We start from the raw sequence: 14,522 nt of genomic DNA on the forward strand, positions 1-14,522 counted from the left end.
TATCCTATCCTGTCCTATCCTATCCCAGCCTAGCCGAGCCTATCCTATCCTATCCTGACCTGTCCTATCCGGGCCTGTTCTATCCTACTTGTCCTGTCCTGTCCTGTCCTATGCTGTCCTGTCCTGTCCTGTCCTACCCTATCCTATCCTATCCTGTCCTATGCTGTCCTGTCCTGTTCTGTTTTGTCCTGTCCTATACTGTCCTGTCCTGTCCTGTCCTGTCCTGTCCTATCCAATCCTTTCCTTTCCTGTGCTATGCTATCCTATCCTGTCCTGTTCTGTCCTGTCCTATGCTGTCCTGTGCTGTCCTATCCTATCCTTTCCTGTCCTATGCTGTTCTGTCCTGTCCTGTCCTATGCTAACCTGTCCTGTCCTGTCCTTTGCTGTTTTGTTCTGTCCTGTCCTGTCCTATGCTGTCCTGTCCTGTCCTATGCTGTTCTGTCCTGTCCTGTCCTATGCTGTCCTGTCCTTTGCTGTTTTGTTCTGTCCTGTCCTGTCCTATGCTGTCCTGTCCTATGCTGTTCTGTCCTGTCCTGTCCTGTCCTATGCTGTCCTGTCCTTTGCTGTTCTGTTCTGTCCTGTCCTATGCTGTCCTGTTCGGTCCTGTCCTATGTGGTTCTGTCCTGCCCTGTCCTGTCTTATGCTGTCCTGTCCTGGTCTGTCCTATGCTGTCTTATGCTGTTCTGTTCTTTCCTGTCCTATGTTGTCCTGTCCTGTCCTGCTCTATCCTGTCCTGTCCTGCCCTGTCCTGTCGTATGCTGTGCTGTCCTGTCCTGTCCTGCCCTGTCCTGTTCTATGTTGTGCTGTCCTGTCCTGTCCTGCCCTGTCCTGTCCTATGCTGTGCTGTCCTGTCCTGTCCTGTGCTGTCCTGTCCTGTCCTGTGCTGTCCTGTCCTATAATGTTCTGTCCTGTCCTATGCTGTCCTGTCCTGTCCTGTCCTATCCTTTCCTGTCCTATGCTGTCCTGTCCTGTCCTTTGCTGTTTTGTTCTGTCCTGTTTTGTCCTATGCGGTCCTGACCTATGCTGGTCTGTCCTGTCTTGTCCTATGCTGTCCTGTCCTGTCCTATGCTGTCCTGTCCTTTGCTGTTCTGTTCTGTCCTGTCCTATGCTGTGCTGTCCTGTTCGGTCCTGTCCTATGTGGTTCTGTCCTGCCCTGTCCTGTCCTATGCTGTCCTGTCCTGTCCTATGCTGTCCTATCCTGTCCTGTGCTGTCCTGTCCTGCCCTATCCTATCCTGTGCTGTCCTGTCCTGTCCTGTCCTATGCTGTGCTGTCCTGTCCTGTCCTGCCCTGTCCTGTCCTATGTTGTGCTGTCCTGTCCTGTCCTGCCCTGTCCTGTCCTATGCTGTGTTGTCCTGTCCTGTCCTTTGCTGTCCTGTCCTATAATGTTCTGTCCTGTCCTATGCTGTGTTGTCCTGTCCTGTCCTTTGCTGTCCTGTCCTATAATGTTCTGTCCTGTCCTATGCTGTCCTGTCCTGTCCTGTGCTGTCCTGTCCTGTCCTGTCCTGTGCTGTCCTGTGCTGTCCTGTCCTATGCTGTCCTGTCCTGTCCTTTGCTGTTTTGTTCTGTCCTGTTCTGTCCTATGCGGTCCTGTCCTATGCTGGTCTGTCCTGTCCTGTCCTATGCTATCCTGTCCTGTCCTATGCTGTTCTGTCCTTTGCTGTCCTGTTCGGTCCTGTCCTATGTGGTTCTGTCCTGTCCTATGCTGTCCTGTCCTATGCTGTCCTGTCCTGCCCTATGCTGTGCTGTCCTGTCCTATGCTGTCCTATCCTGTCCTGTGCTGTCCTGTCCTGCCCTATCGTATCCTGCTCTGTCCTGCCCTGTCCTGTCCTATGTTGTGCTGTCCTGTCCTGTCCTGGCCTGTCCTGTCTTATGCTGTGCTGTCCTGTCCTGTCCTGTGCTGTCCTGTCCTATAATGTTCTGTCCTGTCCTATGCTGTGCTGTCCTATCCTGTCCTGTGCTGTCCTGTCCTGTGCTGTCCTGTGCTGTCATGTCCTGTCCTGCCCTATCCTATCCTGTCCTGTCCTGTCCTGTGCTGTCCTGTGCTGTCCTGTCCTGTCCTGCCCTGCCCTATCCTATCCTGTCCTGTCCTGTCCTGTCCTGCCCTATCCTATCCTGTCCTGTCCTGTCCTGTCCAGTGCTGTCCTGTCCTGTGCTGTGCTGTCCTGTCCTGTCCTGTCCTGTCCTGTCCTGTTCTGTGCTGTCCTGTGCTGTCCTGTCCTGTCCTGTCCTGTCCTGTGCTGTCCTGTCCTGTCCTGTGCTGTCCTGTCCGGTGCTGTCCTGTCCTGTCCTGTCCTGTCCTGTCCTGTGCTGTCCTGTGCTGTCCTTTCCTGTGCTGTCCTGTCCTGTCCTGTCCGGTGCTGTCCTGTCCTGTCCTGTCCTGTGCTGTCCTGTCCTGTGCTGTCCTGTCCTGTCCTGTCCTGTCCTGTCCTGTGCTGTCCTGTGCTGTCCTGTCCTGTCCTGTCCTGTGCTGTCCTGTCTGGTGCTGTCCTGTGCTGTCCTGTGCTGTCCTGTCCTGTCCTTAGCTGTCCTGTGCTGTCCTGTCCTGTCCTGTGCTGTCCTGTCCTGTGCTGTCCTGTCCTGTCCTGTCCTGTCCTGTGCTGTCCTGTCCTGTGCTGTCCTGTCCTGTGCTGTCCTGTGCTGTCCTGTCCTGTCCTGTGCTGTCCTGTCCTGTGCTGTCCTGTCCTGTCCTGTCCTGTCCTGTCCTGTCCTGTGCTGTCCTGTCCTGTCCTGTGCTGTCCTGTCCTGTGCTGTCCTGTGCTGTCCTGTCCTGTGCTGTCCTGTGCTGTCCTGTCCTGTCCTGTGCTGTCCTGTGCTGTCCTGTCCTGTGCTGTCCTGTGCTGTCCTGTCCTGTCCTGTCCTGTCCTGTGCTGTCCTGTCCTGTGCTGTTCTGTCCTGTCCTGTCCTGTGCTGTCCTGTGCTGTCCTGTCCTGTGCTGTCCTGTGCTGTCCTGTCCTGTCCTGTCCTGTCCTGTGCTGTCCTGTGCTGTCCTGTCCTGTCCTGTCCTGTCCTGTCCTGTGCTGTCCTGTCCTGTGCTGTTCTGTCCTGTGCTGTCCTGTGCTGTCCTGTCCTGTCCTGTCCTGTCCTGTCCTGTCCTGTGCTGTCCTGTCCTGTGCTGTCCTGTGCTGTCCTGTCCTGTGCTGTCCTGTGCTGTCCTGTCCTGTGCTGTCCTGTGCTGTCCTGTGCTGTTCTCTCCTGTGCTGTCCTGTGCTGTCCTGTCCTGTCCTGTCCTGTGCTGTTCTGTCCTGTGCTGTCCTGTGCTGTCCTGTCCTGTCCTGTCCTGTCCTGTCCTGTCCTGTGCTGTCCTGTCCTGTGCTGTCCTGTGCTGTCCTGTCCTGTGCTGTCCTGTGCTGTCCTGTCCTGTGCTGTCCTGTCCTGTCCTGTCCTGTGCTGTCCTGTCCTGTCCTGTCCTGTCCTGTCCTGTCCTGTGCTGTCCTGTGCTGTCCTGTCCTGTGCTGTCCTGTGCTGTCCTATCCTGTGCTGTCCTGTCCTGTCCTGTGCTGTCCTGTCCTGTCCTATCCTGTCCTGTCCTGTCCTGTGCTGTCCTGTCCTGTGCTGTCCTGTCCTGTCCTGTCCTGTCCTGTCCTGTCCTGTGCTGTCCTGTGCTGTCCTGTCCTGTCCTGTGCTGTCCTGTCCTGTGCTGTCCTGTGCTGTCCTATCCTGTGCTGTCCTGTTCTGTCCTGTGCTGTCCTGTGCTGTCCTGTCCTGTCCTGTCCTGTCCTGTCCTGTCCTGTCCTGTGCTGTCCTGTGCTGTCCTGTCCTGTCCTGTGCTGTCCTGTCCTGTGCTGTCCTGTGCTGTCCTATCCTGTGCTGTCCTGTTCTGTCCTGTGCTGTCCTGTGCTGTCCTGTCCTGTGCTGTCCTGTGCTGTCCTGTCCTGTGCTGTCCTGTCCTGTCCTGTGCTGTCCTGTCCTGTGCTGTCCTGTCCTGTCCTGTCCTGTCCTGTCCTGTCCTGTGCTGTCCTGTGCTGTCCTGTCCTGTGCTGTCCTGTGCTGTCCTATCCTGTGCTGTCCTGTCCTGTCCTGTGCTGTCCTGTCCTGTGCTGTCCTGTCCTGTCCTGTGCTGTCCTGTCCTGTCCTGTGCTGTCCTGTCCTGTCCTGTGCTGTCCTGTCCTATCCTGTGCTGTCCTGTCCTGTGCTGTCCTGTCCTGTCCTGTGCTGTCCTGTCCTGTCCTGTCCTGTGCTGTCCTGTCCTGTCCTGTCCTGTGCTGTCCTGTCCTGTCCTGTCCTGTCCTGTCCTGTCCTGTGCTGTCCTGTGCTGTCCTGTCCTGTGCTGTCCTGTGCTGTCCTATCCTGTGCTGTCCTGTCCTGTCCTGTGCTGTCCTGTCCTGTCTCTGTGCTGTCCTGTCCTGTCTCTGTGCTGTCCTGTCCTGTGCTTTCTGTCCTGTCCTGTCCTGTCTGTCTCTGTGCGGTCCTGTGCTGTCCTGTCCTGTCCTGTGCTGTCCTGTCCTGTGCTGTCCTGTGCTGTCCTATCCTGTGCTGTCCTGTTCTGTCCTGTGCTGTCCTGTGCTGTCCTGTCCTGTCCTGTCCTGTCCTGTCCTGTCCTGTGCTGTCCTGTCCTGTGCTGTCCTGTGCTGTCCTGTCCTGTGCTGTCCTGTGCTGTCCTGTCCTGTGCTGTCCTGTCCTGTCCTGTGCTGTCCTGTCCTGTCCTGTCCTGTCCTGTCCTGTCCTGTCCTGTCCTGTCCTGTGCTGTCCTGTGCTGTCCTGTCCTGTGCTGTCCTGTGCTGTCCTATCCTGTGCTGTCCTGTCCTGTCCTGTGCTGTCCTGTCCTGTGCTGTCCTGTCCTGTCCTGTGCTGTCCTGTCCTGTCCTGTGCTGTCCTGTCCTGTGCTGTCCTGTCCTATCCTGTGCTGTCCTGTCCTGTCCTGTGCTGTCCTGTCCTGTGCTGTCCTGTCCTGTCCTGTGCTGTCCTGTCCTGTCCTGTCCTGTGCTGTCCTGTCCTGTCCTGTCCTATGCTCCTCTCCTCTCTGACCCTTCACAGGATGTAAACAATGAGATGGATGGTGGTGGCTAACAGCTAATGGCTAACCTGTTAGTGTATGGCAGGAAGACCGCGGTACAACAGTTTTTCAAAGTAGTAAACGGAGATCAAGTGGTATGTGGGCTGTTGAGGGTTAAACTCATGTATGACTACTCACCCGAAGTGAAACGAGGCAAAATATCAAAGCACGACATTAATCTGCAAAGAGGAAGGAAGGCGCTAGCGACGCTAGCTTTCAGTGCAGTGCTGTCAGGCTAGTGTCACACCCACTCTTCTTTGTGTTCTCTCATCCTTAGACTAGTTTTGACTATTCTAAATATAGATTTAGGTTTAATCTACTAGGTAACTATACCGCTAACTAATACTAGCTCAGTCACACACAGACTGTCTCTGTTAGACTGCGATGCGTTCATGGTCTTTTTTGCTGAAGACTTTTTTATTCCGTAATATTTCTTGTTTTTGTGTGACAACACCCACATAACTGATCAGTGTTCATGCAGCGCCTGGTGTGTGTTCACCTGCATCCGCACTCACTTGAGTGTCACCTGCTGTCTGTGAAAACAACCAGAGGAGAGAGAGGAGGAGCGGGCGAGCCTGGGTGACAGAGAGAGGAGCTGATAGGTTGATAGGTAGCTTAAACCTGTGGCTCTTCTTTGAATTCCCACGTAATCTTGAAGAAATGAAACTAAAATGCAGCAAGCATACCTTTGAATGGCCGATTATAGCTTATGACAGAGTAATCAACATCGACCAATATGTAGCCCATATATTAACCCTTAGAGCTCACGTGGCACGGATCTGTTGTGCCTTTCTGCTCGTGTCTTCAAGCATTCATAGCTCTTACAGAACATTTTCTTGTGAGCCCAGAACTTGGCTGACTTTCTGGAGTCTCTGAGGACAGTGTTGTCCTATACAGCAACATGACACAGTTTATAAAAACGCTGATAACTTTTGAACCGTAAGTCATAGAAACATACTCTCTTTTACCTCTGAAAGCTGACCATGTTGTTTGTTTGTTTGCTACCATGGATGCCTCTGTAGCTCTAAAGGACGTTGTCGTAGCGAGCCCGGAACTTTGGTGACTTTTTGGGGTCTTTGGAGATTAAATCTACAGCGTTACATCTGATAATTAGCGTCTTTTTATCCATTTTTAATCCATTTTCGATCATGTACTTTGACTTTCTTCAGTGAGAAGCCATATTTGTTGACAAGCAAAGCATTGTGGGAGTTGTAGTCGACCAGTTGCGTCTCTACTGCTTAGAGGAGTAGAGATAAACAATGATAAATGCAACTGTTAATTTCCATGTCCACCATTATCTAATAAAAGACTACTACAGAGCGTTTTAACGTCGTCTAAGTTGCATCTTTGTGTTTGTGAATTTGTGTTCATGTACAGTATATATCCTGTGTATATCAATGTTTTTATTTCATATATATATATTGGTTTTCGGCTTTTTTTAGCCCCCAATATCGGCATCGGCCCCAAAAATCCCATATGGGTTGGGCTCTAGCTGTAATGGCCTGAAAATGATTAATATTTTAATTTCATTTGGCTCTAGGTTTTAGGTAATGGAGACTCGTCTAGGACTGGAACACGGTTTATGGGGACTCGACTCGGACTCGGCCTCAGGTAAAGAGGACTCAACTGGGACTTGACTCTGATTTTTCTTTGGTGACTTGGACTGGACTCGGACTTGAACACTAGGGACTCAGGACTTGGCTGGGAGGTTTGGTGACTCGACTACAACACTGCTGTATTGTATCGTATTGCATGGTCACAGACTGAAGTCCACACTGGTTCTTTAAAAAGATCATAGAACATATCAGAAAGTGTTGGATCAAGGTTTGTCCCCAGGAATCTGCAGGAAAGGCTTGAAAGTGCAGAGGCGTACACTGGAGTCTAAAGGGTGTTATAGTCCTGGTGTATTTTGTGGGAAGACCCCCTACATGGCGGCCTTTGTGAGGGAGCCATTGTTTCTCAGGTATGTGTTCTGGTTTTGATGCTGGAGACCAGTGAAGGTGTTTGCCAGAGCTCAGCGCTGTGATGTGATGTCAGCTTGATAATGATGTATTGTCTGCTTCAGTGCTGTATGGGTTAATCATCAACTACTTCTACACAGAGTGAGGTGTGTGACTTGAAGGTTACCTTAGAGTTAATCTCAGGTTGCCATAACTTCAAGTCCATGAGACCATGGGGGGTGGGGTAGGTGTGTGTGTGGGTGGGGGGTGGGGGGGGGTAGTCGGGTTCATGCTGGCAGTCTCTGACTGTAGAGGTCAAGTTCCCTTTTGTAAAGTCTGACAGGACTCAAAGCCTGGTCTTAATCTCAGATACATTTACCTTGAGCTACAGAGTCCTTGTTCAAGGTCTCAGGGCGTATTAAGCTTCAAGATCGGCCCAGTTCTCTCACAGATATGAATTCCATACCTCCTCAGGTTAAATAGGAACGTCTGCTTTCTCTCTGACTCTGATCCAGTCATGTTTTCATCCCTCCAACTGTCAGTCAGCTTACCCTCTGCTGCCCTTCATTACAGTCCACGTTCCACAAAAGCTCACATTCAGAATCCGTTATGACTTCTGACTAGTGAAAGGGAACTTCGTTTATCCCGGCAGACATGGAGAGAGAGGAAGCTTTGATTAGGGAGGCAAAGGGAGCTGGAAGTCCTGGTTCTGAGGCCACCTTCAGTGGTACATCTCTGTCCTGCTGTGATGGGCTCTGCAGACCTGGTCCACCAAGTCTAATTTAAATCTTAGTGAAGACCCAGTGTCTCCAGTAACATGTTGAATTTCTGATAATAACCTTTAGCGGTCAGAGTTTTGTGGGTTTCTGGTAAAGAGAGCCTGTCTAGAGATGTTGGTCTGAGATGTTGAAGTGGCAGCATGGAGTGTTGAAGAGTGAAGCAGGCTGGGAGTTTAAAACACTGTAGTTCTCTGAGTGTCCACATGGGGCTGGCCGAAAAGCTTCAGAGGACCCACTCAGGCCCAGTTGGCCCATACCTTGCTGAGGCATGATCAAACCCCCCCACACTCACTCACACTGGCCCAGGCCTGAGCATGATGACCTCTGATATAAATATCTCACCAGGTCAGAATCAGCACGGTGAAGACCAACAGACCACGTGGTTAGAAATGTACTTGTCTGGTGGCTTATTCTAGTCAGATGAGGCCTTCAACCCTCCTCCATAGTTTAACAGTGCAAAATATGAACTTTCTCATGTTAGAGACCTTTCTGAATAGGGGTGGGAATTAATAAGATTTTATCAATATCAATGCTGCTATCAATTCTTCTTATCAATTCAATTCTTTATCGACTCCTTCCTGGGAATTTTCTTTTTGGATTGCTAAAAATGTTCAACATCAAGTGTTTGGGAGGAGAGCATGCTAAAATAGACAAAAAAATATCTTTTTTGTAGGGCTGACAGCTTCAATTTGATTGGTCGATTAATTGATCGGAAAGCTTTAGGTCGACCAAGATCACCCTGGTAAGTGAACCCCCCCCCAAGATGCTGGTCTGGGCCAAAAGCATGTGAAACGGTTGAGAGAGAGACGTGCTGCTGGGAACAGGAGCAACGAAGCTCTAGGAATTACAGGTAAAGAAGCACACAAAGCTAGCAGAGTGGGATATTTTCTGATATTTTACAGCACTAACGCTCAGAAACAACACATCAACTCGTCACAAAGATGCAGGCTGTTTATATTGAAGTGGCGCTGCTGAGTGTCTCTGCTCTGCCCTCCCCTAACTCCCACAGTCAGTTTAATTCACCTGTCGGCAAATAGGCTGCGTAGTATAATCCCGTTTTATGATCTCCTTAAAGTGTTCATGTTAGCGTTAGCTTCTCTTACAATCACACAGAAAGGAGAGGTGATAAAAGATGTCAGCTGGTCATTAAGTCCTGACGAGCGAACTTTTTTCCTCTCACCTCCGTAAATAAACGCTACATGCTGTCTGCTTTATGCTCAAAAATGACAGCGCGGGCTGGATCAAGTGATCCTGTTAATAGTTACCGTTATAAATGGATGAAAAACAATGATCTGAGGTTATTTTGTAGGCTGTATGAGTTTGAAGAGTTAACGCGCCGGGATCACGGAGATTAAAGGCAGGTGCGTGCTGATCGTCTCTAAATTAATTATATTATATAGAAAGATGTGATGAGCCGAAAAGACGTATTAATGCTTCCAAAGACTTGTTACGTTCATTTTAGGATCATTCAGAGTACCAGGCAGGTGCAGTGAGGAGCCTGGATGGATTGAATTAGTCCCCAACGAGGTAAGTTTTTATAATGAATGACATTTTTTAACCTGAATGACCAATCGATTAATTGGTGCCTGGGTGCGATTTTGGTCGACCGAGTTTTTCTTTGGTTGACTACAGCCCTAGATTTTGTTGGATATGTCTCGGTTAAGACAAACTGCTCTCTGGATCTTCAATCTGTGAATTTGAATTAGAATACAGTACTACTGCTCATTTTCTTTCTTTCTAAAAACACGTCAGTGATGAGATATTATTACGCATACCCACAGGTGCTGCTGCAGCCATGCCAACAGAAACCATTTAGGCTTTTTAAAAACGTTTAAACTTATCTTTACCTGTTAAATGTGAAATAAAGATGAGATTATTCACTGCTTTATGTGCTAAAGTATTCTAACTTTTTATAAGATTGTTGTAAAGTAAACACTCAACAGGATGGAGCTCGCCACTTAAGCACAACGCAGACGTTGAAGTCCAATCTTTCTGTGTTAAAAATCCCACAGAACTTTACATTCCCTGATTCTACGATGGCCTTTTAGATTTGGATTAACCAGTCTCATCTTCTGGGAGGAGAGGAGGGGAGGAAGGAAAAAGAGAGCACGTCTGTCATTGAAAAAAAAAAAAATTAAAAAAGAAACTTCATTTGATCCCCACCATGATTTAACCGTTTTACTTGTATAATTCACTCCTCCCGCTCCTGTAAACGTCTCCGTATGAACCTGTTTTATTCTAGACTCAGCATTTTGAAGAAGGATTAGATGGAGCGCTGCAGAGGCGCGTGCTCCAATCGTGCGTATGCGTGCATGCCGACAGGTGCTTGTTCAATGTGTTTTTTAAACACCTTGTGGCGATACTGTAAATGTTTATTTTCTCTGTTAAGCTGACTGTCACATGTGAGGCCTGTATTTTATGGCATGTGGAGGTGAGGCATCGATTAGGGAATCGTTAAGAAAAAGTGTAAATGATGTTGATGGATCAGGCCAATTGGAACCAGGTCTCAACAGGAACTGGTTCTCGTTTCCCACTCCTAATTCTGAAATCCAGAAGGATCCTGTTAATCCTGGTGTCTAGTGCTTTTAAAGAGTGTAGTACTGTTCCATTACAGCTACACTATAGTGCCAAAAGTATTCACTCACCCATCCAAATAATGTAAATCAGGTGTTCCAGTCTCTTCCATGTCCACAGGTGTATAAAATCATCACCTAGGCATGCAGACTGTTTCCACAAACATCTGTGAAAGAATGGCTCGCTCTCAGGAGCTCAGTGAATTCCAGCGTGGTACTGTGATAGGATGCCACCTGTGCAACAAGTCCAGTGGTGAAATTTCCTGGCTCCTAAATATTCCACAGTCAACTGTCAGTGGTATTATAACAAAGTGGAAGCCATTGGGAACGACAGCAACTCAGCCACCAAGTGGTAGAACACGTAAAATGACGGAGCGGAGTCAGAGGATGCTGAGGTCATAGTATGCAGAGGTTGCAACTTTCTGCAGAATCAATGGCTACAGACCTCCAAACTTCATGTGGCCTTCAGATTAGCTCAAGAACAGTGGTAGAGAGCTTCATGAATGGGTTTCCATGGTAACAGCTGCATCCAAGCCATACATCACCAAGTGCAATGCAAAGCATGGGATGCAGTGGTGTAAAGCACGCCACCACTGGACTCTAGAGCAGTGGAGACGCCTTCTCCATCTGCCAATCTGATGGACCAGTCTGGGTTTGGAGGTTGCCAGGAGAACGGTACTTGTCTGACTGCATTGTGCCAAGTGTAAAGTTTGGTGGAGGGGGGATTATGGTGTGGGCTTGTTTTTCAGGAGCTGGGCTTGGCCCCTTAGTTCCAGTCAAAGGAACTCTGAATGCTTCAGCATACCAAGAGATTTTGGACAATTCCATGCTCCCAACTTTGTGGGAACAGTTTGGGGATGACCCCTTCCTGTTCCAACATGACTGTGCACCAGTGCACAAAGCAAGGTCCATAAAGACATGGAGGAGAGAGTTTGGTGTGGATCAACTTGACCGGCCTGCACAGAGTCCTGACCTCAACCCCATAGAACACCTTTGGGATGAATTAGAGCAGAGACTGAGAGCCAGGCCTTCTGGTCCAACATCAGTGTGTGACCTCACAAATGTGCTTCTGGAAGAATGGTCAAAAATTCCCATAAACACACTCCTAAACCTTGTGGAAAGCCTTCCCAGAAGAGTTGAAGCTGTTATAGCTGGAAAGGGTGGACAGACGTCATATTAAACCCTATGGATTAAGAATGGATGTCACTTAAGTTCATATGCCAGTCAATGCAGGTGAGCAAATACTTTTGGCAATATAGTGTCCCTTACCTTTGTGTTAACGTGATGTTCACAGAACTTTCCCAGAGCTATGGTTGTCACCAGCGCCGGTTATTCCCTGTGGTACGACCATGACCAAGCTGAAGTAGTTCCAGTGTAGGACTCTGTGTGGAGCTTTCACCTGAACTAGACATGCTGGGATTCTGGGCTGGAAGATGACCAATCACAGTGATACCTGTGGTCGTGGCTGTAGAACTACAGTCCTGTGTCTCACTGTGAGACAGGCTGACAGATGACCATTGTCATGGTCAAAGATAGCCTAGGATAAAATTCTGACGTAACGCTAACAAACAAACAGCATCAGAATGGAGATGAGGGCAAATGCAGAAGTTAGTGGGTTTCCAACAACAGGAACCTCTTGATCTCAGATGTTTTTCTAACAGTTACTACAGCTTTGTTGTTTCTACGCTTCATCATTTAAACCACAGGTAAGACGATGGCGTACGTCTTACCTGTGGGTCAGCGGTGTGGGAGTTGTCTTCATCAAACTTGATGTTGTAATACATTCATGTTGCACAGAGGCCAGAAACTTCTCAGAATGCTGAAAACAGTCTGGAGGAGGGACTGCACATCCCTAATGCTGACAGGCTGCTGGTCTTTACGGGTCAAACATGCCCGGACTCAGTGTGGACTGCCTAGTTTAAACACACCTTTAGAATACGGTTCTTGGGTTTAGATTTTGTGACCCATGAAATCTTACCTAAACTCCTGCCCTCCCCTCCTCCTACGTAAAAACACACTGACAGCATTTCCAGTGTGGCGGCTGCCATCTTAGGGTTTCTTTACTCCTCAGGAACCAGTGGTGACATCACTGAGACCCTGTCCATGTTTTATACAGTCAGTCTACATGTTCTCCCAGATCCTGGCAGGTCTGTGTGTTTCTAGCTCAGATTTGACGTTGGACTGAGGCTCCAAAGAAAGACCTGGTTAAAAACACTAGACCTAAATCAAAGTTTCAGAAACCTAGAAGGACATGACCTCTCTGTGTGTGAGCTGACAGTGGTTAACATTATCCTTTAGCCACACCTCTCCCTCAACAGAAACACAACACTGTGGGCTCAGCTTGGCTCTTATTGTGGCTTAAACCTGAGATCCTGAGCCTCTAAGACTGCAGTCTTTTTAGGCTTCCAGCCAGAGCCCCCGTCATGTCCTTGGAGGGCACAGAGACTGGTCCACACATGTCCACACTGAGCTGCACTCATGCTGTCCAGGACTATGTAACCCAGTCTGAGGCCCTCTTGCCAGTTGGATGATTTGATTCTACACTATTTTGGTTCCTGGACTCCAGCCTTCCCTGGTGCTCTCTAGCTCAGCCTTATTGTTTCAGTAAGATCAGCATGCTGAAAAACAGCCATGGGGAGTGCACACAGGGGACAGGACTGGGAGTTAGTCTCCATGTGTTTGAGCCAGAGGTGGGAGGACTGAGGAGGATGTGGTACAGGGTAACTGGTCCACAGTAATCTCAGATGCTGTCCATGCTGTTCAGAGTCTCATTTCAGTCTGTTTAAATGAATGATTGATGTTTGACAAAAGCAGTAGTGTCCTCTCTGAATGGTGCTTTTATTGTCTGCTTTGTTCACACCACCATTTGTGATCTTTTCTAGAAAAGACTCAGTGCTCTGGATTGTGGAGTCAGGATTGTTTTCAAATCTGGAACAGAAGTTGGACCAGGATCAGACTCTTTGTGGGAGTCTTCCAGAGGGGAAGAGGTTTAAACTGTCTCCTTGCCTGCTGATTTCCTTTGCGGAGTCAGGATTGTTTTCAAATCTGGAACAGAGTCTGGACCAGGATCAGACTCTTGCAGAGTCTGAGCTCTTCCAGAGGGGAAGAGGTTTAAACTGTCTCCTTGCCTGCTGATTTCCTTTGCATTTTAAAAAATCCACAGTGAGTGGTTTCTGTACAGGTACAGCTCTGAGCACAGCTACAGAGTCTGAGCTCGTCTGCAGAGTCTGAGCTCGTCTGCAGAGTCTGAGCTCGTCTGCAGAGTCTGAGCGTGTCTCCAGAGTCTAAGCGCGGCTACAGAGTCTGAGCGTGTCTCCAGAGTCTAAGCACAGCTACAGAGTCTGAGCTCGTCTACAGAGTCTGAGCTCGTCTACAGAGTCTGAGCTCGTCTACAGAGTCTGAGCTCGTCTACAGAGTCTGAGCTCGTCTACAGAGTCTGAGTGCGTCTACAGAGTCTGAGCTCGTCTACAGAGTCTGAGTGCGTCTACAGAGTCTGAGCACTGCTACAGAGTCTGAGAACGGCTACAGAGTCTGAGCACTGCTACAGAGTCTGAGCGCGTCTACAGAGTCTGAGAACGGCTACAGAGTCTGAGCATGGCTACAGAGTCTGAGCGCGTCTCCAGAGTCTGAGCGCGTCTCCAGAGTCTGAGCACGGCTACAGAGTCTGAGCACGGCTACAGAGTCTGAGCTCGTCTGCAGAGTCTGAGCTCGTCTACAGAGTCGTAGCGCAACTACAGAGTCTGAGCTCGGCTAGGACCTGCTGCTTTTCTAGAGTCCAGATTCCTTAGAGCTCTCTGAACCTCAGAGACAGACACAAGAGAAAAATTAAAAGCAGTCATTTAGTCTGACGATCTGTTTGTCCCTATTTGAGTCTGACTTTGTCAGACCAGGATTCACTGATTCACTTAAGCAGCCTGCTGTTCATTAAAGTAATTCAACATCTCAGACTTTCCAGTCAGTATGAGTGACTCATGAACTCAAAGATGACAGGGTTCACCAGCTCATGTTGTGCCCCAGGAGTTTTTCAAACCTTCCAAAATGTCCTGGGGTCATTTAGGTTTCTGGAGGTTTCAGAGAGATTAAACTCAGATTTGGCTCTCTTAAGGAAGTGCATTTATTGCAAAGTCGACGAAAATGAAGTCAGTCGACCTCTGCCTTACTTTTTCTTGCCTCAGCCCAGGCAGCATCCCTTTCTCTAGGAGATTTCCAGTCTCAGGTGAAAAACAGGGAGTGTTG

General features: G+C 49.0%; 1 protein-coding gene across 3 annotated transcripts in view; it reads left to right on the top strand.

The window, feature by feature from the left end:
• Positions 1-14,522, top strand: part of LOC121505435 (monocarboxylate transporter 2-like) — a 78,789-nt gene that overhangs the window by 21,893 nt on the left and 42,374 nt on the right. Inside the window, exon 2 of one of the 3 annotated variants that reach the window (XM_041780774.1) lies at positions 6,535-6,605. The exons of the other annotated variants lie outside the window; for them this stretch is intronic. Coding sequence (XP_041636708.1) covers positions 6,577-6,605 — 29 coding nt within the window. The 5' untranslated portion in view covers positions 6,535-6,576. The remainder of the gene's footprint in view (positions 1-6,534; positions 6,606-14,522) is intronic. 3 annotated transcript variants of the gene reach the window in all.

Source organism: Cheilinus undulatus, linkage group 23 (assembly GCF_018320785.1).
Source record: "Cheilinus undulatus linkage group 23, ASM1832078v1, whole genome shotgun sequence".
Classification (NCBI taxonomy): domain Eukaryota; kingdom Metazoa; phylum Chordata; class Actinopteri; order Labriformes; family Labridae; genus Cheilinus; species Cheilinus undulatus.